At 47.2% G+C, this 24,287-nt stretch overlaps 1 protein-coding gene across 1 annotated transcript in view; it reads left to right on the top strand.

Annotated features, from left to right (window-relative positions):
* The first annotated feature begins 22,738 nt into the window (after nucleotides 1-22,738).
* KCNT2 (potassium sodium-activated channel subfamily T member 2) overlaps nucleotides 22,739-24,287 on the top strand; it is a 299,141-nt gene continuing 297,592 nt past the window's right edge. Inside the window, exon 1 of the mRNA XM_056844277.1 lies at nucleotides 22,739-22,838. Coding sequence (XP_056700255.1) covers nucleotides 22,744-22,838 — 95 coding nt within the window. The 5' untranslated portion in view covers nucleotides 22,739-22,743. The remainder of the gene's footprint in view (nucleotides 22,839-24,287) is intronic.

The following is a 24,287-nucleotide window of genomic DNA, read 5'->3' as shown; positions in this document are numbered from 1 at the left end:
GGGCGGAGACATCCCGTGCGCGCACCCATTCGTCATAGGCAGGGGGGAAATGTTTCCAACGAACTAGATATTGCAGATTGCCATAGTGAATACGGGAGTCAAGGATCTTGGAGACTTCGAAGTGTTCTTCCCCCCCCACCATGATGGGTTGCGCAGGCGGTGGGTCCGGATGCCATCGTGGAGAAGCAACATGGGGTTTGAGGAGGCTTATGTGGAAAACAGGATGCACACGCCTCAAGGATTTGGGGAGAGCCAGTTCCACTGTGACAGGGTTTATGATCCGAGTAATGGGGAAAGGGCCAATGAATTTGGCGCTGAGCTTATGGCACGGTTGGGTGGAACGGAGATTTTTGGTGGAAAGGTAAACCAAAGCACCCACTTGCAGATCTCCCCCGGGGGAGCGATGTTTGTCAGCTTGCGCTTTGTATTTACGTTTGGCCCGGTCGAGGTTGCTAACGAGCCAGGGCCAAGTGGTACGGAGGGCGTGTGCCCAGGAGGCAATGTCGGGGTTCCCCTCCCCCTCTACATCATCTGTAGGAGCGATGGGACTGAAATCTTGTCCATACACAGCAAAAAACGGGCTAAAACCTGTGGATTGATGCATGGCATTATTGTAGGCATATTCTGCTAAAGGTAACAGTTCCACCCAGTTATCCTGGTGGTAGTTAACATAACAACGCAAATAACATTCAAGTACAGCATTGACACGTTCAGTTTGACCATCAGTTTGAGGATGGTATGCACTAGACAATCCCTGTTCCACCCCCACCAACTTGAGGAAAGCTTTCCAAAACTTAGAAACGAAACCACTTCCGCGGTCACAAATTATTTTACGCGGAAACGAATGTAAACGAAAGATATGCGTCACGAAGAGGCGGGCCAGTTTCTGAGCAGAGGGGATCCCTGCGCATGGAATCAAATGTATTTGCTTAGAAAACAAATCAGTAACAACCCACAACACAGTTTTACCCCCACTGAGAGGGAGATCAGTCATGAAGTCCATAGCAATCACTTCCCAAGGTCTGCTGGGCGTTTCAAGAGGTTGTAGCAGTCCCGGGGGTTTGCCCTGCGATCGTTTCGCAGCGGCACAAACGGGACAGCTGCGGATGAAGGAGTCAATGTCGGAACGCATTCCCCCCCACCAGAACTGTCTGCGCAATAAGTGAAGGGTCTTCAGAAACCCAAAGTGCCCAGCTGTTTTGGCTCCATGAGCTAAATGTAAAACGTCTTTCCGGAGAGCTTTGGGTACATACAATTTTGAGTCTTTGTACCAGGACCCCCCTTGTTCCAAAACACCAGGAGGTAGGGTATGAGCGGAACGTTCTAAAAGGCACTGGTCCCGAAGGACAGTTAAAAAGGATTCGGAGATGGGGATTTTGGAGGGAGCCCCCCCGTCGGTCATGGAGATCTGGGAAACAGTTATAGGGTTAGTGCTTACGTGCGGCGGCGCGCAGACTGCTGGCGGCTGAGCGGTCGGAGGGGTAGGAGGGGCGGGAACTCCGGTCTGTTGCGGTGGCGGCTGGGCAGCCGGTTGGGCTGGCGGAGCTTGCGAGTTAGGGAAGGTGTGCTGATGCTGGGATCGGGTTTGCACAGCCAGCATAGGTAGGGCCCCACGTTGCATAGGGGTGAACAGAGAGTTGGTGGGTCTTTCGAGTTTTACCGGATATTGTGGTAAACGGGAGAGGGCATCCGCGAGAACGTTCTGCTTCCCAGGGACGTGCTTCAGGGTGAAACGGAACTGAGCAAAGAACTCCGCCCACCGTTGTTGTTTCGCCGATAGCTTATGGGACCCCGTGAGGGCAGCTAGATTTTTGTGATCGGTCCAAACTTCAAAGGGTACTTTAGACCCTTCCAAGAATTGCCGCCATAAAGTCAGTGCATGATGAACTGCAGAAGCCTCTTTCTCCCAGATGGGCCAGTTTAATTGAGCGTGCGCAAATTTTTTTGAAAAGTAAGCGCAAGGGTGAAGAAGACCGTCCGGTCCTTGCTGGAGGAGAGCCCCTCCCATGGCTACATCGGAAGCATCGACTTGCACAATGAACATTCGATTTGGGTCTGGGTGCCGTAGCACCGGCTCCGAAGTGAAGAGGCGTTTGAGGGCCAGAAAGGCGGCTTGGCATTGCTCAGTCCATAGGATTTTTGCGGAGGGCAAGGCAGCCGAGCTTACTTTTCCCTTAGTTTTCAGCAGGTCCGTAATGGGTAGAGCCACTTGGGCGAAGTTAGGGATGAATCCCCGATAGAAGTTTGCAAACCCCAGAAATTGCTGTACTTGCTTACGGTTGGTGGGGGGAGTCCAATCGAGAACGGCTTGGACTTTGGCGGGGTCCATGCGAAGACCTTGGTGGGAGATGATGTATCCCAAAAACGTGAGTTTGCTTTGGTGAAATTCACACTTAGCTAGTTTAGCGAACAGTTGATGGTTACGCAGGCGTTGTAGAACTTCTCTGACCAGAGTCACATGCTCGTCCATAGTTTTCGAATAAATGAGAATGTCATCTAAGTAGACCACCACCCCACGATATAGAAGGTCATGTAGGATTTCATTGATGAGTTGCATGAAGACCCCCGGGGCCCCTTTTAATCCGAATGGCATTACAAGGAATTCATACATTCCGAAACAGCTAGAGAAGGCAGTGAGGTGTTCATCTCCTTCGCGGATACGGACTCGGTAGTAGGCTTCCACCAAGTCTAATTTAGAGAACACACGGCCTTCCTGTAATTGTCCCAAAATATCCGATATTAATGGGATAGGATAGGCGTTGGTCTGGGTAACCGCATTGAGCTTTCTGAAGTCAATGCATAGGCGAAGGTCGCCTTCTTTTTTCCGGACGAAAAACGCGGGGGCCGAGTTTGGGGCATTCGAAGGGCGAATGAACCCTCTGGCGAGGTTTTTGTCCAAAAAGTCCCGGAGGACAGTGCGCTCGGAAGCGCTCATAGGGTAAATCTTACTTTTGGTTAATGTGCAGTCCTTCACTACTTCAATCGCACAGTCTGAGGCCCGGTGGGGGGGTAAGGCATCACATTCCCTAAGGTCGAAGACATCTTCAAAGTCCCGGTATACAGCGGGTAGAGCTGGTGGTACTGGGGCAGTAGAGGTTAATGCTGGAACGGGCGGAAATGGCAGAGCAAAGTTTTGCCGATGCTGGTCGCAGGTGGGACTAGTGAAAGAGATAGTGTTTGTTTCCCAATCAATACTGGGACTATGTCCTTTAATCCAGTTAATTCCCAAGACCACTTCAAATCGGATAGGGGCTATAGTGAAGTCTATTTGTTCCCAGTGGGAACCAATTCCCATTGCCACCCCTATGGTGCAGTGATCAACTGGACCCCCCTGGAATTGGCTCCCGTCCATTTGAGCAAACTGGACGGGGGCGGGTAAAGCCTCTGAGTCGGCTCTGAGTGCAGCAAACGTGGCTTCACTTATGAGAGTGCGACAGCAACCGGAGTCAATTAGTGCTTTGACGGGGATTTGTGGACCTCCGTTAAGTTGTTGTAAAATTGCATCCACGTAGACGGTGGAGTCCACTTCTTTGATTTTGGTAGGAGCATTTGGTTTGATAGGAAGATCCTGAGAGGTCTGTGGAGATGCTCCATTCACCACAGACCGGAGCCGTTTTTTGACAAGTCGAGGGGAGATTCCAGGTTTAAGGCTGGAGAAATCCAAGGGTTTTCCTCATCCGAAGAGGGAAAGCTGTCCCCCAATGGGGCACTTGTAATCCGAGACCCGGCGGGGTCGTTGGAAGCAGGCAGGGAGGTTGGGTCCCCGGCATGGAGTGCAGAGGGTGTGGACCTTCCCGGAGCTGCGCTGCGGGTGGCCGCGGTGCCTCTGCGTGGTGGACGACCTCGGGCGCGGGTTGTCGTGCTGGGACGAAATAATTCCTGGCGGCGTGGGCAAACGGCTGCAAAGTGGCCCATTTCTCCGCATGTAAGACAGGCACCCCTCTGAAATCGGGCTTCACGTTCCTGGAGCGGACGTGGGGGATTTCGCGGGACGAGCGGTGGTGCCTTGGGTTGAGGCTTTTGGGTGCCCTTCTCCTTGTGTTTTTGACGTACGAGAGAAATAAAGCGGCGGCGGCTTTCCACTTCCTCGGCTAATAGGATCCAGCCTTCGAGGGTATCGGGATCGCCCCGCATGTAAGACCAGTTCAGAATGTCAGGATGCAAGGCTTCCCTGAAATGATGGATTAGGGTGGTCTCGGGCCAGCCTACAATTTTACTTGCCAGTCGCTGAAATTCATCGGCAAATTCCCGAACTGTAGCAGAGCCTTGTTTTAATTGTAAGAGTTCCGTTTTGGCTCTTTCCCCCAGGAAGGGGTCCTCAAACCTCCTTCTCAGGGCAGTCATGAAGTTGTTGAGGGAACGAATCGCACGAGAGCGGGTGTCAAACTGGAGGACCATCCAGTCAGCCGCTTTGCCTGTCAGGAGGGAAGCTACGTACCGCACCCGGCTATCTTCCGTGGGGAAAAGTTGACCTTGTTCTCGCATATAACTGTCCACTTGATGCAAGAAACAAGGCAAAGTCTCAAGAGATCCGTCATACGTAGTCCTCAATTTGAGTTGCTTCCAAGGGCCGGGCGCGGGTTGACCCGGTTGCACGGGTGGTCCGGGCGGAGGAGCAACAGGGACTCCAGGAGGCAAGGGTGGAGCGGGCACATTAGCAGGTGGTTGCACGGGTGGTCCGGGCGGAGGAGCAACAGGAGCTCCAGGAGGTAAGGGTGGAGCAGGCACATTAGCGGGTGGTTGTACGGGTACCCCCTGACCCGGTATCGGAACGGGCTGTCTCTGAGCTATCAGGGTGTGTTGTAATTGCCTGTTCTCTTGAAGCATAAGTTCCATTACTTCCTGGAGTTGATCAACACGGTCGGAGAGCTCCCGATTCTGGGCTCGTAAAAGATGAACCTCCTCACTTGGGCCACCAGTAAGATGAGGCTTACTGGTTCGGAAGCTCGTGGCCCATTGAGAGCTATCCCCATATAAATCTTCGTCTTCAGACTCATCTGAGTCTCGACGTCGGTCAGCCAAACGGCGTGCGCGTTGGGTCGCACGCGACGGGACAAACGCCGGGGAAAAAGTTAGACCTGATAGTCCCAGTACATAGTCCTTGGGGCGCGTGTCCACGTTCGCCTGATTCCTAATCCTTGCTGCAGCCGCCCTGGCTGCTTCCGCCGCCTCTCTCTCTCTTGCGACCCTAGCCGCTTCGGCGGCTTGCTGATCCGCAAGAACTTTGGCGTTCTCAAGTCTTAGGGCAGCCTCTGCCGTAATGCGCGGCAAAAGTTCTGTCTCGAGGAGCAAGAGTATGGGGTCAGGTTCCCCGCCCAGCAGAGGTTGTACTCGAACCGCCAGTGCGGATGCCTCGGCTCCAAACGTCGGGGTCAAAACTTGAGCCAAGGTGGCTACCGGGGTGTCCTTTGTACATTCCACAAGGAGAAGAGCGGTGCTAATAGCGACTCGCTTGGCCTCAGCCTGGCAGCTGGCCGCATCCGGGATCAGGGAAAAACCCTCCGGCGGGGCTCCCGCCATGGTAGAAAGAGTTTGTCGAGAAATAAGATTATCCAAAAGTCCAGTTAATATTTGTAAATCCTCAGTCGCCAATCGGGCATCGTCCAGTAATTGATCCAAGTCCTGAAGATCTAAACGAGCATCAGTATCCTCCGATGTTAACATCCAGAGACGTCCTGTAAGAGATTGCCACTGCGCCTGTACCAGTTCCCTCAAGCGGCAAACCTCTCGGGTCGTCCGGAAAAGTTCAGCGATTAAGTCTTGTAACAGAGTAGGATCCTCTGAGAAGGGCTCCAGGGTAGTAGATCACCTGGAGAGCTGCACAGCTCCCATCCAAGTGGCAGGCGAACCCCCCTGGGCTCCAGCCTGGCTAGAAGAACGGTGAAGATGAGGGAGAGCTGTCATAATGTGAGCCCTTGGCCCACAGAACCAGAAATCACCACAAAGTCATATAGAGTCCAAACAGATGGTTTTTACTGATCAAATAGGCATACAGTGCAAACGAATAAAATGACAGCTCTGAGAGGCTCACTAACTGGGAGATATTATAAGGCAGGCAAGGCGGGAGATTACACGCATGAATACAGTTTCCCAGGAGCTGAGTTCCCAGGCCTCGGTATGCGACCTTGGGGGGCAGACAATACAGCACAGAGACAGAGGCAATAACGAAACCGAGATAGCAGCCTGACAATCAGTTGTAATAGCAGATCTCCAGCTAGTACCTGGAGGTTGGCAACCCTAGGTCATCTTCTGCAACATGTATATGTATTGTCCCACCATCAATGACAGTTTAATTGGATAGGCAAATGGTGGCAATTTCAAGCTTTGATAATCTTGTGTAGCAGGGACACAAGCGAAAGTCAGGCACCTTTACAGAGTTATTAATCCACTTTTCCCACCAGGTGCCACAGATATGAACATATGAAGCTGTCTTATACTGAATCAGACACTTGGTCCATCAAAGTCAGTATTGTAGACTCAGACCAGCAGCAGATCTCCAGGGTCTCAGGCATAAGTGTTTCACATCCACTACTTGCCTAGTTCCTTTAACTGGAGATGCCCAGGATTGAACCTAGGACCTTCTGCATGCCAAGCAGATGCTCTACTACTGAGCCATGGCCCCTCCCAGGACTAGATCCAAGGAATTCAAGTCACTCAGCATGGGGAGAGAAGAAGAGAAGTCCCCATTCAAGTCCCAATTCTCCAGGCTGCTGGTGTTTTGTTGTTCAGTCTGCTGCAGATCCTACTTCCCAGCATCATAGCAGGTATGTGGAGTGGGGGGAGAGACCAAATGGAAGAAGAGAGGAATTCGGGGAGGGGAGAGCAATATGAGTGCTCATTATCAGGCTATTAAGACAGTATGAGCCATTAAGGATGTCTCAGAAGAGAGCTTGGAAATGTCTGAAATTAAATCCAAGACAAGCGGGTGGGACAGAGCGTTTCGCCACTCTTAAATCCCTTCAAAATGATTTCAGCCTAAATAAATCGAAGCAGGATTAGGGAGGAAGTGCTTGGTTCAAATCTGGCCTGCCACAAGTTTTTAGGGTAGCCTTAAGCAGGCCATTCTCCTCTATCCTCTGTCTGCACTAGGGGATGCTAACGCAGACCTGCCTGATAACGTTGTTTGCAAGGATCGCTGCGATAATGCACGATATGAACTGCTCTGAAGAGTCTAAAATGCCATGTAACTGGCAATCATGATTACAGGAGCAGTTTGGATGCGTGGTAGGAGAAAGCAGACTTCTCACCCTGTCATAAAACATAAGAAGTGTTACATGGAATAGACAGTCAGAATCCGGCATACTCTCTGTTATGCTAAACATCACCATCTTGCAGAAAATACCAGGTTATTTGATTATGATTATACATTTATTTATAGCCTGCTTCTGTGCCCATGGGAATCCATAGAGGCTTACAATACAAACAACATGACAAAACAACAATACAAACATATTTGAGGGGGGGGGCATTCCAAGAGCAAAGCAAGACGTCCCCTCTTTCTGCTGGCAGATCTGCCTTGCCACTCTAGGCTATGATCCTCATGCTCGTGCCCAAGGACTTGCACCTTTTTTGTGTGTGTGCCATCCAGTCACAGTTGTCTTATGGCAACCCCGTAGGGTTTTCAAGGCAAGAGACGTTCAGAGGTGGTTTGTCATTGCCTGTCTCCATGTCATGACCCTGGTATTTTTTGGAGGTCTCCCATCCAAATACTACCCAGGGTCAAGCCTGCTTAGCGTCTGTGATCTGATGAGATCAGGCTAGCCTGGGGCTATCCAGGTCATACTTATGAAAAGCCGAGGAGAAAGAGACTCAGAGAGATGTTATTTACTGCTTCTTGTCCAAGGCTCCCCGGAGCTTGCTGATAGTTTTCCTGGCAGTTGCCAAGTGTTTATAGAGAGAGGGCAGGGCCAGGTGAGAATTTCACCCAGCAGGGCCTCTAATTAAGGTTGCCCAATCCCCCCTGGCCACTGTCAGGGGGTGGGGTTGCCAGATCTGGGTTGGGAAACTCCTGGAGACTTGGGGATGGAGGCTGGGGAGGAAAGGCACCTCAGTGAGGTACAATGCCATCGAGTCTACCCTACAAAGCATCCCATTTTCTCTACAGGAACTGATCTCTGTAGTCTGGAGATGAGCTGTAATTCTGGGTCCCACCTGGAGGATGGCATCCCTGCCTCTAATTGGCCACTGGAGATCTGATTGGTTGTGCAGACTAAAAGGCAAGTTAAACAGAGCTTTTGCCTGAAAGGATGAAGAGTTATGCATAATCTTGCTCCCTGACGTTTTGTGGTCGGCTCTACCTCCTCTGGCAGTCATTTTGTGGTTGCACTCGCTGTTCTGTGAGCTGTGGCTCCCAAAGGCTCATACCCTGTCAGGAATTTTGTTAGTCTTTAAGGTGCTACTGGACTCTTGCTCTTTTCTACTGCTAGTGACAGACTAACACGGCTACCTATGGGTGGACAGCAACAGCTTGTCTGGCCTCTGGCAGGAGGAGTTCATTCAATGATAAAAAAGTAGGTATTTGAGTTGATCTGACACAGAATTGACAATTGTGAAGAAGTAACAGGGTTGTTTTATATATTCTGATCTTTGCCTGCATTCCCCCCTGTACTTTAACAAGCGTAAAAGATCAGGGTTACTTGAGATTGCCACCTAGTGGAATATGGTAATAATGTTTGTCTAGACACCTGAAAGAGAAACCCAGCATCTTTCTTGTTTAAACTGCTTTGATCGGTGAATAAGCACAAACAGAAATGCATGTTTTAAGTTAATGTTATATCGCCTTGTGACATGTTTGGGGGATTGCTGGCCATTAAGTGTGAATGCTTCCCTTCCTGACGTGAAGGAGCTTAAACAAAGCCTTGAGAACTAGGCAGATATGACATCCCTAAAACTCCTGAGATGTTGTTAAGCATTATACCGGACCACATTATAACACAACGGACTTTTTTACTCTATGCCACCACAGCTGCGAGAATGGTATATGAAGCTAAATGGAAAATGTCTGAAATACCAGACAGAACTGATTGGATTCATAAAATGTTTGAACTAGCAGAAATGGCAAAACTGACTGGGTTAATAAATCAAAAAGATAATGATGAATTTGTTAAGGAGTGGGAGGCATGGATTGTTTATTGCAAAAATGAACTTAATGTGCAAAATGTTAAAGGTTATAACTTAGACTAGGTTAATTTTCTTGTTTCTATTTTTCTTTCTTTTTTAATAACTAGAAGGTTTTACAATTTTTTTTATAAAGATTTAGAAAATAATTGCTAAGAGGATTACGAAAATAAGTTAGAGATAGAAGAAGGAAGAGGGGAAGTCAAAGTGGGGAAAGACAATTGTTATATATATGTTAGTCTTAACTGAGAATTAGAAAAGATTGAAAGGTAATGTTAATTGATTGTATTGAATGTATGAAAAAACAATAAAAAAATTTATTAAAAAAAAGAGAACTAGGCAGATATGTATGCTGCTGCATATACTAATGCTATTTGTTGGTGTCATTGAAGGAACTGAAGGTTCCTCTACGTAGGGCTGCCCCTGAGACTGACTTGAAGACTCCAGTTGGTACAGAATGCCTCGGCGAGGCTTCTTACTGGTACCTCGCCGCAGGCACATATCCCGCCAGTGCTCCGTCAACTGCACTGGCTCCAGCGGGAATATCGGGTCAGGTTCAAGGTGCTTTAAAGCCTTACAAGGTCTGGGACCGTCGTATCTATGGGACTGCCTCTCCTGGTATGTTCCCCAGAGAAGCTTATGCTCATGTAATTCCAATTTGCTGGTGATCCCTGGCCCAAGGAGTATCCGGCTGGCCTCGACCAGGGCCAGGGCTTTTTCGGCCCTGGCCCCTGTCTGGTGGAATAGCCTCCCTAGTGAGATCAGGGCCCTGCGGGACCTTCAGGAGTTCCACAGGGCCTGCAAGACGGAGCTATTCCACCGGGTTTATGGTTGAGGCCAGCAATGGTTCTCATTATAATTACTAGCCTCCCTAGTCCTTTCCCCCGCTGCTGAGCACCACCCCTTCAATACCACCTTAGGGTGTGGTTAGATTAATTTTATTACAAATTTCTGTCTCTGGAGTTTTGGCGCCATTGAGGGGCATTATTGGGCTATTTTAAACTATTTTAATGGGTTATTGTTTTATTGTGTTTTTAGACTGTGTAAGCCGCTCTGAGCCCGACCTTCAGGTTGGGGAGAGCGAGGAGAAATGCAATAAATAAATAAATAATAAATAAGGTGACACAGAGCAGTTTATTGCAATAGAAAGATAGAAGGCTGGTTTATCTTTCTTGGAGAGGTGACAGATATTGTTGTTCTACTTGAAGAGGAAAATACAGAACTTCTGGGTACTGCAACTTGGCAACTTAGCAGACTAAAATACAGGTATACTCATATGTAAGTTCAACTTTATTCAATGGGGTTTATTCCCATAAAAGTGTTAGGATTGCAGCCTAGGGTTGCTAGCACCACCTTAGCAAATGCGAAGAGATTTTGAGAGTGATGCCTGGGGAGGGTGGAGCTTGGGAAGGATGTGATATCACTTTGTGTGATGCTGTAGGAATTTCCTCTAATTTCTATGGTAAAATACAGAGACATTGGAAAATTCCTAGAGTGTCTCAATGGATGCCATTTTTCTCCCACTCCTCAATTTCTCAAGGGGGTTGGGAGCAAAGGCAGGGTTTTATCTGCCATGGGCAGGCAAATGGCAAGCCTATTTCAGCCCAGTACTACTAAACTCTGCTATGCTAATCAGAACCAGCCAGCTTCTAAGGAGCTGTATGTGTGTGTCATCAAGTTGCTTCCGACTTATGGCAACCCTATGAATACATGTCCTCCTTGCTCAGGACTAGCAGATTGAGGGCTGAGACTTCCTTCAGTCGATTCATCTCATGTCTCTTTCCTTCTGCCTTCAACTTTTCCTAGCATTATTGTCTTTTCCAGTGACTTGTCTTCTCATAACAGGGCCATATTATGTACGATAGCCTCAGTTTAGTCATTTTAGCTTCTAGGGTAAGTTCAGGCTTCATCTAAGGAGCTTGTCAGCTCTTGACCCATCGAACCAGAAATCACCACAGAGACAATCAGATTCCAAGCAGATGGCTTTACTGGTCAAATAGGCAAAACAGTGCATGAAAGGCAAGATGACAGCTATGGCTTGTCTTGCCCGTTATTTGGAAATATAAGGCAGAGAAACGGCGGGAGATTACAAAGCATAAACAGAGCATTATTTCCCAGGAGTGGTGTTCCCAGGCTTTGGTATGTGTAGCCCACCTTAAGTCTGGACGGTTCAGCAGAGAAACGAAAGGAAACATCTAAACCGAGATAACAGCCTGACAGAGCTACAGTCTAGCAAATCAAGGCTTCCAAAATGAGTCCTGAGAAGGACCACACATCCTACAATTCCATTGAGTGCCCAAGATCTTTCTGGTATTTTGCCGCAGCAGACTACTATATTGATATAAGGGCAAGGCCTGCTGAGCAAAACCCAACATGGCTTCTGTAAAGGTAGGTCCTGTCTCACTAACCTATTACAGTTTTTTGTAAGTGTCAATAAAGCATGTGGACAGGAATGAGCCTGTGGATATTGTGTATCTGGATTTCCCAAAGGCTTTTGACAAAGTCCCCCACCAAAGACTGCTAAGCAAACTTCATAGTCATGGGATAAGAGGACAAGTCCTCTTATGGATTGAGAGTTGGCTGAAAAATAGGAAGCAGAGAGTAGGAATCAATGGTCAGTTCTCTCAATGGAGGGATGTGAGCAGTGGGGTCCCTCAGGGACCGGTACTTTTCAACATGTTCGTCAATGACCTGGAGTTGGGGTTGAACAGCGAAGTAGCCAAGTTTGCAGATGACACCAAATTATTAGGGTGGTTAAAACAAAATCGGACTGTGAAGAGCTCCAAAAGGATCTCTACAAACTGGAAGAATGGGCATTAAAATGGCAAATGAGTTTCAATGTGAGCAAGTGTAAAAAAGTGTAAAAGTGTAAAAAATCCCAACTTCGCATATACACTGATGGGATCTGTGCTGGCAGTGACAGATCAAGAAAGGGATCTTGGGGTGGTAGTGGGTAGCTCAATGAAGATGTCAACCCAGTGTGCGGCTGCTGTAAAAAAGGCAAATTCCATGCTGGCCATAATTAGATGAGGAATTGAGAATAAAACTGCTGATATCATACTGCCCTTGTACAAATCTATGGTGAGACCACACTTGGAATACTGTGTACAGTTCTGGTCACCACACCTAAAAAAGGATATTACAGAGCGTGAGAAGGTGCAGAAAAGAGCAACCAAAATGATTAAGGGACTAGAGCAACTGCCCTATGAGGAGCAGTTAAGATGCTTAAGTCTGTTTAGCTTGGAAAGAAGGCGGCTGAGGGGAGACATGATAGAGGTTTATAAAATTATGCATGGTTTGGAGAGAGTTGCCAGGGAGAAGTTTTTCTCCCTTTCCCATAATAGTAGAATGCAGGGTCATCTGCTGAAGCTGGAGGGTGAGAGATTCAAAACAGATAAAAGGAAATATTTTTTCACACAACGCAGAGTTAAATTGTGGAACTCCCTGCCCCAAAATGTGGTGATGGCTGCCAACTTGGAAGGCTTTAAGAGGGGAGTGGACATGTTCATGGAGGAAGGGGGAATTCATGGCTACTAGTTAAGATGGATACTAGTCATGATGCATACCTATTCTCCCCAGGATCAGAGGAGCATGCCTATTACCTTGGGTGCTGTGGAACACAGGCAGGATGGTGCTGCAGCAGCTGTCTTGTTTGGAGGCTTCCTAGAGGAACCTGGTTGGCCACTGTGTGAACAGACTGCTGGACTTGATGGGCTTTGGTCTGATCCAGCAGGGCATTTCTTATGTTCTTATGATATCTGAGGGGCCCTGCCAAGACATTCAGGTGACTAAGTTCAACTGCCTGGACAGGGACCCTTTTTCATCTGCCTCCATCAATAGATACTCTTGGGTTAAAATAGTTAAGATTGAGTTAAGATGTGATATTTCAATTTGTCTTTTGTTAACTACCCTTGTCAATTATGTGAGTAGGGTAGCTTGATCCCAAGTGAGACTTCTGCCCTGGGCAGATTGAAAAGCCTGGGATAACAAGTACAGCTTGTTGAGAAAGGTAACACTTCACAGTGTCCAGATATACAAGAGAGGTATCACCATAAATTGGCTGCGACTTGACAGCACTTTACACACACACATTCAAATAGGCAGTTGTGCAGTTAGTTGTAGACTCTGGACGTAATAGTGTTATGGTGGGAGGCTCCCTTTAGATCGTACTTTATACTTCAAATACAAATCACAGAATGAACATTCAGCAAGTTTGCCTCATCCAATCCCACCATCTCCACAGATAAAACATAATATAATCCAACTTTATGTACATTTACTCAGGAGTAAGTCAAATGTTCAATAGGGCTTGTTAGCTGCAGCCTGCTTTTTGGGGTGCCCTGCTGAATCTGTGAGCCAGGGCCCAGGACTTCTACCCCAATATCCAACCCTGGTGGCACCACCAAAACCAGAATAGAGAGCTGTAGAACCCAGTGAAGTGTGGTCGTGTACCATAACTGAGGAAAAGAGAGGAGTGAAGAAATAAGGAAGGGTCTCCCTGTGGGATCTGGTGCCTTTGCATCAAGAGTGAACAAGTTGCACAAATCCAGGGTTGCCAACTCTGGGTTGGGAATTCTTGGAAATTTGGGGGTGGAGAGTGGGGATTTGGGGAGGGGGAGAGCTCAGTGGGGGTATGATCCTGTAGAGTCTATTCTCCAAAGCAGCCGTTTACTCCAGGGGAACTGTTCCCTGAAATCTGGAGATCAGTTATAATTCTTGGAGAACTTCAGGCTCCACTAGGGTTCCCATTTGCCCGGTTATGACAGGCAGCCACCCGCCAATTAACTGGGCTGCCCACCGACCCTCAGCTGGTTGGTGGGCGGAAGCAGGCCAGCTGAAGAGGGGAGCAATCTGCGCACAGTTTGATGACATTACTTCTGGGTTTACCCTGGAAGGAACAACATCGCAATGGGGATACTCTAGCACTCTCCTTTCAAAACTCTATGGTTTCCATAGAGTTTTTGGAAGACAGTGCTAGAGCCCCCTGGAAGTGATGTCATCGCGTTGTGTTTGCAGATTGCTGCCCCCATGAACCTCTCGCTGGCAACCCTAGGCTCCACCTGGAGGTTGATAATCTTCTCTTCGATTCACCATTGCTACATATAACACAGTCCTGACTTAAGTCTGGATTTATTCATGTCTGCGCCATGTGGCAAATTAAGGTTTAGTTTACACACACTGGAGAATAAGGTGGCAGAATAAAGTGCATCACTTCAAATGTTCCTTAGCATTAAAAACTCACACAAGTAGGAAACTAGCACTGTAGAGTTCTACCCCTTCTCTTTGTTTGCTGTGCTGGTTCTCTATTTTCAGGGACTTTTTAAGTTAGGCCACAGTTCCAAAATGTGATCCTCCATGATCACCCCCACCCACAGTGTGAAGTGGTACAGTCTCTCATACAGCTTCAGCATTCTACCATCTTATTCTTCTGCATGTTTGAACCTGACCACAGTCTGCCCAATAGGATTCAGACCCTGTTATGATCTTAAGGTTTTTTTGGGGGGGGTCAGGTATCTGGTAGACCTGAGAGCAAAACATCTAGCCCACAACTGAAAAGGTTTGCTTATGATTTCCCCAGATAGGCTGATGCTCACTCAGCAACTAAATTACAGGACTACATTTGTTCAGCACAAGCTGCTTGCTATTAAAAAGTCTAGATAAAACGCTTAGCTATGTCCGTTTAATGCATGGCTTAGCAATATTGGGAGCAAAGACCAATTTGCCAATATAGAAGTAAGGCAAAATGTTTAACTAGTACAGCTGTTCAATGGCAGAAAGATACTTTAATTGGCAAAGCACACTACAGACTGTCTAAACAAGGTACATGTAGATCTTAGCTTGCCAGTACCAGTTTTGGAAGACATGCAGCACAAAAGACCTTGAATTTATTTTTCTGGGAGGAATCTGCACCCTGGCTTGAAGCAAGCACTTCCTTGTGTGTGTAAAGTGCAATCAAGTCGCAGCCGACTTATGGTGACCCCCTTTTGGAGTTTTCATGGCAAGAGACTAACAGAGGTGGTTTGCCAGTGCCTTCCTCTGCACAGCAACCCTGGTATTCCTTGGTGGTCTCCCATCCAAATACTAACCAGGGCCGACCCTGCTTAGCTTCTGAGATCTGACGAGATCAGGCTAGCCTGGGCCATCCAGGTCAGGGCAGCACTTCCTTAGGTGGTACTTTCTTGGTGCCAGACTGTAATTGGCAATCCAAGTGGGCATGTCAAAGATCCAAAGACACTGGGGCATTGGTAATTGTTTGTCATAGTTTTGGGGTACCTTGGCTAGTTGTTTTGGTGTGTTGAATTGATCAATAAACTTACCTAATATTCCAAATCAATATAGTGGCATTTAATCCCACTGTTCCTGCAAGGTGATGGGAAGGCGGCATGGCATGGCCTGATCTGGTCAGATCTCGGAAGCTAAGCAGGTCAGTACTTGGAAGGGAGGCCTACAAGGGACACTCTGCAATGGCAAAACACCTCTGCTTCTCACTTGCTTGGTGAAAGCCCCTTGCTAGGGTATCCATAAATCAGCTGCAACTTGATGGCAGTTTACAAACACATTCCTGCAAGGAGCTGAGGGCAGTGTACTTGGTTCCCCCTTCCGCCCTACTACCTCGCAACAACCCTGTGAGGTAGGTTAGGCCCACAGTGTAACTGGTCCAAAGTCATGCAATGAGTTTTCTGTCAAGAGTGGGGATTTGAACCCAAATCTTCCAGATCCTCCTTTGACACTGTAGTCTAACGACAGTGGATTTTTTTTACACATGATGGAGTACACAGATTGAATCTGCCCCCCCCCCCCATATCAATTCCCATGTATGTAGTTCCTGATTCAGGTTGTGACTATGGCTTGTGTCACAGGGGCTTCAGTCTGCCCCATGCCATTTTCCTGACCAGATGTTAGGGTTGCCAGCCTCCAGGTACTAGCTGGAGATCTTCTGCTATTACAGCTGATCTCCAGACAATAGAGATCAGTTCACCTGGAGAAAATGGCCGCTTTGGCAATTGGACTCTATGGCATTGAAGTCCCTCCCCTCCCCAAATCCCACCCTCCTCAGGCTCCACCTCCAAAATCTCCAGGTATTTCCCAACCTGGGGCTGCCAACCCTACTTGAAGTGGTTGTTGGGGGCACTAACTGGCCCATTTGGGAAACACTTCTCCCCTGCTTGGCCATGACTACACGTGGGTCCCACAACCTCAGAATAAATGTTAAGAGACTGTGCAGTTAAAGATTAATTGGCTAGAAGCAAAAATGAAATACTGGAACATCTGAGCTGAATTTATCAACATTAACATGTATCATCTCTCAACCGTTCACCATTATTTCCTATTCCCCCTGCCTTATACCCTCTATGTTCGCTCTTTGTGTTTCCTACCTCTTGTTATCTATCTCCTCCCCACATCTGCTCACTCTTATGATGTTTTATTGGTAGTTATAAAAAGAAAAGTCTAGTAGGCTTCAATTTATTTTAAAAGCTATGGGAATTAGGATTGTGCAGTATAGATAGGGTCGGGCCAGACATGACAAGCCATTCCTGGTGCAAGACAGACTGGGTTTTTAGAGAAAGGAACTGTGACATACGTGCATCTCCAGTAGGACTGACGGCTTTGCAAGCTTTGTTGGCTTCCACAATAGAATCTGGGCACAGTACAGTCACAGAACCTGATCGAGGAAATCAGGATCATTGCACTAGCCAAATGCCATACATGTGTAGTGCAAACATTTGTGCATGGTCACTTTAACCTCCTTTATTCCCTGTTTCAGCCAGGATCAAATTTTTCTGTATGCATGTTACCTCATTCCTTGTCGGCTCAACCCTGTTTCAATGCAAAATGAACCCGGCTTTTCCCATTCCTCTTCTGGCCCAAATTAAACCATTCATCCTGGCTCGTTCCAGAGTCACAGAGCATGCATACTCTGTTCTCGGGTTGAGTTTCGCCCCACCTTTTTCCAAACCCCTCTTCAAGGCAGCATGCAGATAGCCAAACAGGGGAAGCACAGAAGATTGGCTTCTCTCACAGCCAATCATGAAGCACTGCGTAAAGAGGCAGGGATTCAAGTGCTTCCTGCTTCCTTGGAACTCTTCTGAGCAAAAGAAAAGCTGTTTTAAAACGAAGCCTGGATTTCTCTCCCCCCCCCTTCTTTTAGATTGGTCCTTTTTTGTTTTTTGTTCTTAAAATGCTTTTTTATGCAGCAGTTGGGTTTGGGGAGAAGGAAAGCATCTCTCGCGAGGTAAGCCAAGTACAGAGCAGCATTTAAAGGGGCGGGACTTGATTTGAACTTGGGAGACTGCTTTTCTGTATTCATGCCTCCATTGGCACACAGTTTCCTCCCTGGTCATTCCAGCCAATGCATACAGTTTTCCCAAACCTGGGTTGTTTTGATCCTGGCTGAAACGGGGAATAAAGGAGGTTAACGCGACTGCATAAATGACCATTGTCACCTTTGCTGTATCCACTTTTCCCAGTGTAATTGCAGAGCAAATATCCCAGAGAAAGGTGTACCTACTCCTCGCTCCACTGCTACTCACCGCAGCAATCCTGACAAGGCTATAAAATCACATCGATGTGTTATGAAAGCCATTCTCTTGTTTCCTGACCTACCGATAAATAGATGAACTCAAACCTTTGTTCCCAGGCTAACAAGGAAGAGAATGCAGCAGAAACAATAAGAAAAATGCTGCTGGGGTTATGTAAGAACACAAGGGAAATGAAAGTTGCAAAGTTTGAGTGGTTTTGTGTGTATGTAGGTTGCTGATCCAATAGGGTTCTCTTCAAATAGATTTTGAAGAGAAACAGTTAGTGGGAATGCTTTCAGGGGTGAGCTATTTCTAATGCCATTGTGACTTATTTTCAGACAGCTGTTGAGTCTCTCCCCCCCCATCACTGTTAACTAGATTATAGATTTAACCATAAACCTATGCCATTTGCCCACTGAACAATAAACACCCAAGTGCTGTAATACAAGTAGTTAGGAAATAAACAGCACACAAGCTCAATGTTATTCACAATATTCCTACTTTTATAAGTTCAATTTTTACAAAATGTTAACACAGTATAAATACTCACTATATTCTACTATCAAATGAATATACACACGTACACATATACAAATATATCTCTCAACTGTGGCAATGTCCGTAAGACTAAGGAGACCGCAAGTGCCAGTTCCAATACAAGTTGGTAGTGATGAATTCAAAAAGGACGCTGAAGACAAGTGCTGACACGTCAATGAAGACCCCAGCAGCGTCCTGCAAGTGCCCACTGAAGGCAGGAGATCTCCTGTCCCTAGCTCTGGTTCACCACTGGCACTTTGGTGGCTGGCAGGAGGGAATTTTTAAAAAATCTCCATTGGGTGACAGTATTGCATCACTTCTGAGGAAAACGGAAACTTTATGGTTTTACCATTGAGTTTCTGGTGATTCCTTGAAAGTCGTGACACCACTTCCAGGTTTTTCCCAGAAGTGACATAACACCATTGCTCAATGGCACCCCCATGTCCCTGCCCCCCACCATACTCCCACTGTTTGCCAGGAGCCAGGGCCATAACTAGGGGGGCAAGGGGGCAGCCCGCCCCCATGGCATGCAGAGAGGGTGGCAGATCTGCCTTTCCTGTAGATGCCTCTGTGACAGGTAGGAGAGGCAGTTCTGCTGCCCTCTCTGCACGTCACATGGGCAGCAGCTTTCCTCCTTGCCCACCCCCCCCCAGTTACAGTCCTGCCAGAAGTCACTGCCAACCTGGTGTGAGTTTACTGGCTGCAGTCTAAAATTGGAAAAAATTGGAATATCATCAACAGGGAAGTAATTCAACATGCTGTGTGTGTTTAAGTGCCATGAAGTTGCTTGAGCTTATCACTGTTGTGAGAATATGAGATGCTCAAGAGAAAATGGCTATTTGATTTTCAAACACGTTATTGGTGGGGATCACAGTATTTCTCTCTTGCCTATGGAGATTAAGATTCATGAACTGCTTTAGCCCCTTACTTCTACTGAACTCGAGCCATAGAGCTCCATCACACTTTTAAAAAGCAGTCATGTGGAAGAGGGGCGGATATGAAATGGAGCTGTGGCAGTGGGGAATAAGACGGGTTTTTTTTTTGCGTCCTGGTGCAATTTTTATTATTTCACATTTTATCATTTATCATTCATACATTTATACCTCACTTTTCTTCCCATGGTGACTTATAACATTCTCCACTGCTCCATTTTATCTTCACAACAGAGGGAGCGTCTGGCATAAGGTCACACAGTGAGCTTCCATAGCAGAGGGGGGATTCAAATGAGAATTGTAAATTTAAATGGTCATCCCCCCCACACACACACACCCAGGGTGCTATTTTCCACACAGGGAAAAACACACACCTCATGTATGTTTCCAGTGTTGGACAAATAGCTATTTGTTGTGGAAAAACATCATGGGGGAAAACAGCATTGGAAATCTCTTCTATGGCTGCCAGCTGATGGCTGGTACCTGGCAGGAGATGGGAGGGGGATATGGGGGCGCTGGTATAGCATGTGGGATGACGTCACTTCCCATAAAAAAACTGGAAGTGACATCATGTCACCCTAGTAATCCCTGGAAGCTCTGTGGTAAAACCATAGACTTCCCCCCCAATTCCTACAGCAACGTGATACTTCTGGATTTCCCCAAAAGTGATGTCATGCTGCGTGTGATGACAGCACATTCTTTTCACTTGCCACCGGAAGGAGCGGCAACTGGAAGAGAGCATTGCTGGTGGGAGGTCGTCTGCCACAGCGGGAGACTAGGCAATCCTGCATTAGTTGCCATCATGGTTGGCTCTTATAAGGACTTTGGGTAAAACAGACAAAATAACGGAGTTTGTAAGATTGCACTCACGTGAGCCCTTAAATAACAACAGAATGCAGTGAGTTCAGTGGGAATTACTTCTGAGAATTACTCCATAAGGCTGCAGTCATATGAAGTTCCATTGGAAGAACTCTGCCTTTGGCAGTAACTTGAGCCAACATGCATATCTGTGGGTCCAACGTACTTCTTTCCTGGCAGGTAGATAAGGGGTGCCCTGACCCGGATGGGCCAGGCTAGCCTGACCTCATCAGATCTCAGAAGCTAAGCAGTCGGTCCTGTCTAGTACTTGGATGGAAGACCTCCAAGGAATACCAGGATCGCTTTGCAGAGGAAGGCAATGGCAAACCACCTCTGTTAGTCTCTTGCCTTGGAAACCCTACTGGGTTGCCATAAGTCGGTTGCAACTTGGCGGCACTTTACAAACACACAAAAGGTGGGAAAAGTTTTGCTAGTTGAATTTCTATTGAGTACATTTTGGCACAGCCAGGAGCAATTCCTGGCAATCCACTCAGGGAATCACCTCCTATGAACACTCTGGGTGCTTTCGAACATGCTAAATAATGTACTTTCAATCCACTCTCAATGCACTTTGCAGCTGAAAAGGCAAAATCCACTTACAAACGATCATTAACGTGGACTGAAAGTGCATTATTCAGCATGTGTGAAGGCACCTATTGGCTTGCATCTACTTCGGGTTAAAGAGGGTCAGGATGCAAATGGTTACAGCACTAGGTATTCCCAGCGACATATTAAGAGTTTGAAAATGTTATAAAAAATCCTGTTCACACTTTCTATGTATTCCCACCGATGTATTAAGAGTTTGAAACTGTTATAATAAAGACTGTTCGCACTTTGTTTGGCCCCTTTAGCTGTGAAGATGTCTTCCAACCATATTTTAGTCGTGGTATCCAAAAACCCTTTTAAAGTAATGTTTTTTTGTAACATTTTCAAACTCTTAATACATCGCTGGGAATACCTAGTGCGGTAACAACTGGGGTTACTGCACTTGTATTCCCAGCAATGTATTAAGTTTGAAAATGTTATAAAAAATACGGTTCACACTTTCTATGTATTCCCAGCAATGTATTAAGAGTTTGAAAACGTTATTAAAAATACTGTTCGCTGGTTCTTGTAGGTTATCCGGGCTGTGTAACCGTGGTCTTGGTATTTTCTTTCCTGACGTTTCGCCAGCAGCTGTGGCAGGCATCTTCAGAGTAGTAACACTGAAGGACAGTGTCTCTCAGTGTCAAGTGTGTAGGAAGAGTAATATATAGTCAGAAAGGGGTTGGGTTGAGCTGAATCATTGTCCTGCAAAAAGTATCAAAGGTAATGTGCTAATCATTGTCCTGTAAGTATCAAGATAATGTGCTAATGAGGGTGTGGTATGTTAATATGGAACCATTGTATCCTGAAGTGATCTGTTAATGTGTGAAATCCAAAGCTAATCTGCATGGCTATTGTGGACTGTAGTCTTTGTTAGTCTGGAGGTTTTCAGGACAGGAAGCCAAGCCTTATTCATTCTTAAACTCTCTTAAATACTGTTCGCGCTTTGTTTGGCCCCTTTAGCTGTGAGGAAGTCTTCCAACCATTTATAAGCCGTGGTATCCAAAAACCCTTTTAAAGCGATGTTTTTTTATAACATTTTCAAACTCTTAATACATCGCTGGGAATACCTAGTGCGGTAACAACTGGGGTTACCGCACTTGTATTCCCAGCAATGTATTAAGAGTTTGAAAATGTTATAAAAAATCCTGTTTGCACTTTCTATGTGTTCCCAGTGATGGAATGAGTTTGAAAATGTTATAAAAAAAATACTGTTCGCACTTTGTTTGGCCCCTTTAGCTGCAAGGATGTCTCCCAACCATTTATAACCCGTGGTATCCAAAAACCCTTTTAAAGCGATGTTTTTTAATAGCATTTTCAAACTCTTAATACATTGCTGGGAATACATAGAGAGTTCGAACAGGATTTTTTAATAACATTTTCAAACTCTTAATACATCGCTGGGAATACATAGAAAGTGCGAACAGGATTTTTTTATAGCATTTTCAAACTCTTATTACATTGCTGGGAATACACAGAAAGGATTTTGTTATAGCATTTTCAAACTCTTAATACATCGCTGGGAATACATAGAAAGTGCGAACAGGATTTTTTTTATAGCATTTTCAAACTCTTAATACATCGCTGGGAATACGTAGAAAGGATTTTTTTATAGCATTTTCAAACTCTTAATACATCGCTGGGAATACAAAGTGCAGTAACCACACACCCCCCCCCCCCAGCGGGTGTCATTCGTACACCTCCGACGCCGCTGGCCTCTTCCGCGCCCCTCTCCCCACCCGCCCCGCGAGAGAGGAACCCCTTCCAGCCCGACCTCCTCCTATGCTAATGAGGCGAACGCCATTCGCCGCCAAGGCGAGGTTCCCGTCGACGGTTCCTGGCGGGCGGCCCTGATTGGGTGAGCTGCCAGCGATCCCCCCGAACAGCATTCGCAGGGCCGGGGCTGGATGGAGCGCGTAGGCGCGGGCGGCCCTTTGTTGTGCAGCCCGGCGGGCGCGTGCGTCCGGAGGCGCTGCCCGGGGAGCCGCGCGCGCGCCTCCCGCCTCCTGTTGCGACGCGGGTTGCAAGGAAGCCAGAAGTTTTGCCCGCTCGCCTGGAGGGCGATGCCAGCGCCCGGTAGACGCTGCCTCCCTCTCCCTCGGCTTCCTCCGTGCGAGACGCGGCGCTGATCCGGCGGCTTCTTGCCTTGCCTGCCCTTGCCCGTGGCCGCTTTCTCCCCTCCTCTCCCGGCCAGGATGGTGGACGTGGAAAGCGAAGTCCCCCCGCTCCCTCCCAGGTACAGGTTCCGAGATCTGTTGCTGGGAGATCAGGGATGGCAGAACGACGACAGGTAAGCGGACGAGGCGAAGCTCGGCGGGGGAAAGGAGGAGGCGGCTCTTGGGTACTCCAGGCAGGGGGTGTTCTCGGAATAAGGACGATGCCCTGCCGCCTTTGGGTATTGGGCAGGGAGGGAGGGAAGCATGCACAACTGGCAGATCGTCGGGAAATGCAAAGCGGACGTCCACACCTGTCGTTCTCCCAGCTGCACGTATAGTTAGGGAGAGGTCTAAGTGGAGACTCGGCGTGCAAGAAGTGCACCCAGCCCTCTTGTGCGCAGGCGTGCGTTCGGGCCCCTCTGTACCCATTCTCCAGCGTTCCCTGTGTGGATGCGCAAATGCTGGGGTATTTTGATTAATTGGATTTCACGCCTGCTTTGCAGTTGCCAAAAGCCCTTTGCAACGGTGGAAAATGTAATTTCATCCCCATCTTATCCCTAATTTAAGCGTCCTTATCATCCCAAAACATGTACTGCTTTTTCTTTATATGTACACGTTGCTTTTTAGTGCCCATGCCAGTATGTACAGTGCTGTTTGATAAGCACATACACACAGCTGAGCAGTTGTATTAGTGTCCTCTGTCACACACGGCTCGTCCACTTACGTCTTCCCCATCCCACCTGACCCTTCATTTCCATGCATTAAAATTAGAACTCCCTCCCCATACACTTTCCCATCGTCCTCACGTGCCCTGCCTCTTCTTCCTTTTTCTATGACTATAGGCAGACTGATCCCCATCAAGGATAAGATAGCTTCCACTTGTTTTGTATCCCACTTAGCTTGACTTTGGGATTTGGAGGGGAAAAGGATGCGACTGCTACCTGAAGCCCAGTGCCCTTGCTCAGGGCTGTGATTGCTTTGCCATGTGCTGCTTCACTGTCTTGTATTCATTGCTTATTTAATGAATAAAAAGCAATGATGTTTATTCAAATTATGATGCACTTTTGAACAACTGGGTGTTGGAAACTGTTTCTCACTGCTCTGATGGGGAATCGAGACAATTCATGGGCGCTTTGTTTTGATCCGGTTATTTGGAATTTCTAAAAATTAAAGAACCCCCTTTTCAAGTATCTTTTTTTTTTTAAAGATACATTTAGATTTTATTCGGGGGGGGGGGGAAATCTGATTATTCACAAAAATCTTCATATGGATCTTTTAAGAATAGACCCTTCTCACATACTTTCCCTGCATCTGGCTGCTGAATCTGAGTGAAGTCTACTGATTCCCTCCCCCCGTTTTGATCATTTTAATGTATTAAATAAATGCGCTATGAATTCAACTTAGGCTCGCTGTACGTAGGGCTGCCCTCGAGACTGATCCGGAAACTCCAGCTGGGACAGAATGTTGCAGTGAGGGTCCTCACTGGGCCCCCGCTAAGAGCCCATATTCAGCCAGTGCTCCATCAACTGCACTGGCTCCAGGTGGAGTACCAAATCAGGTTCAAGGTCCTGGTTTTAACCTTT

This window comes from Euleptes europaea, chromosome 2 (assembly GCF_029931775.1).
Source record: "Euleptes europaea isolate rEulEur1 chromosome 2, rEulEur1.hap1, whole genome shotgun sequence".
In the NCBI taxonomy this organism is placed as follows: Eukaryota; Metazoa; Chordata; class Lepidosauria; order Squamata; family Sphaerodactylidae; genus Euleptes; species Euleptes europaea.
This window is presented reverse-complemented; position numbering and strand designations above follow the sequence as displayed.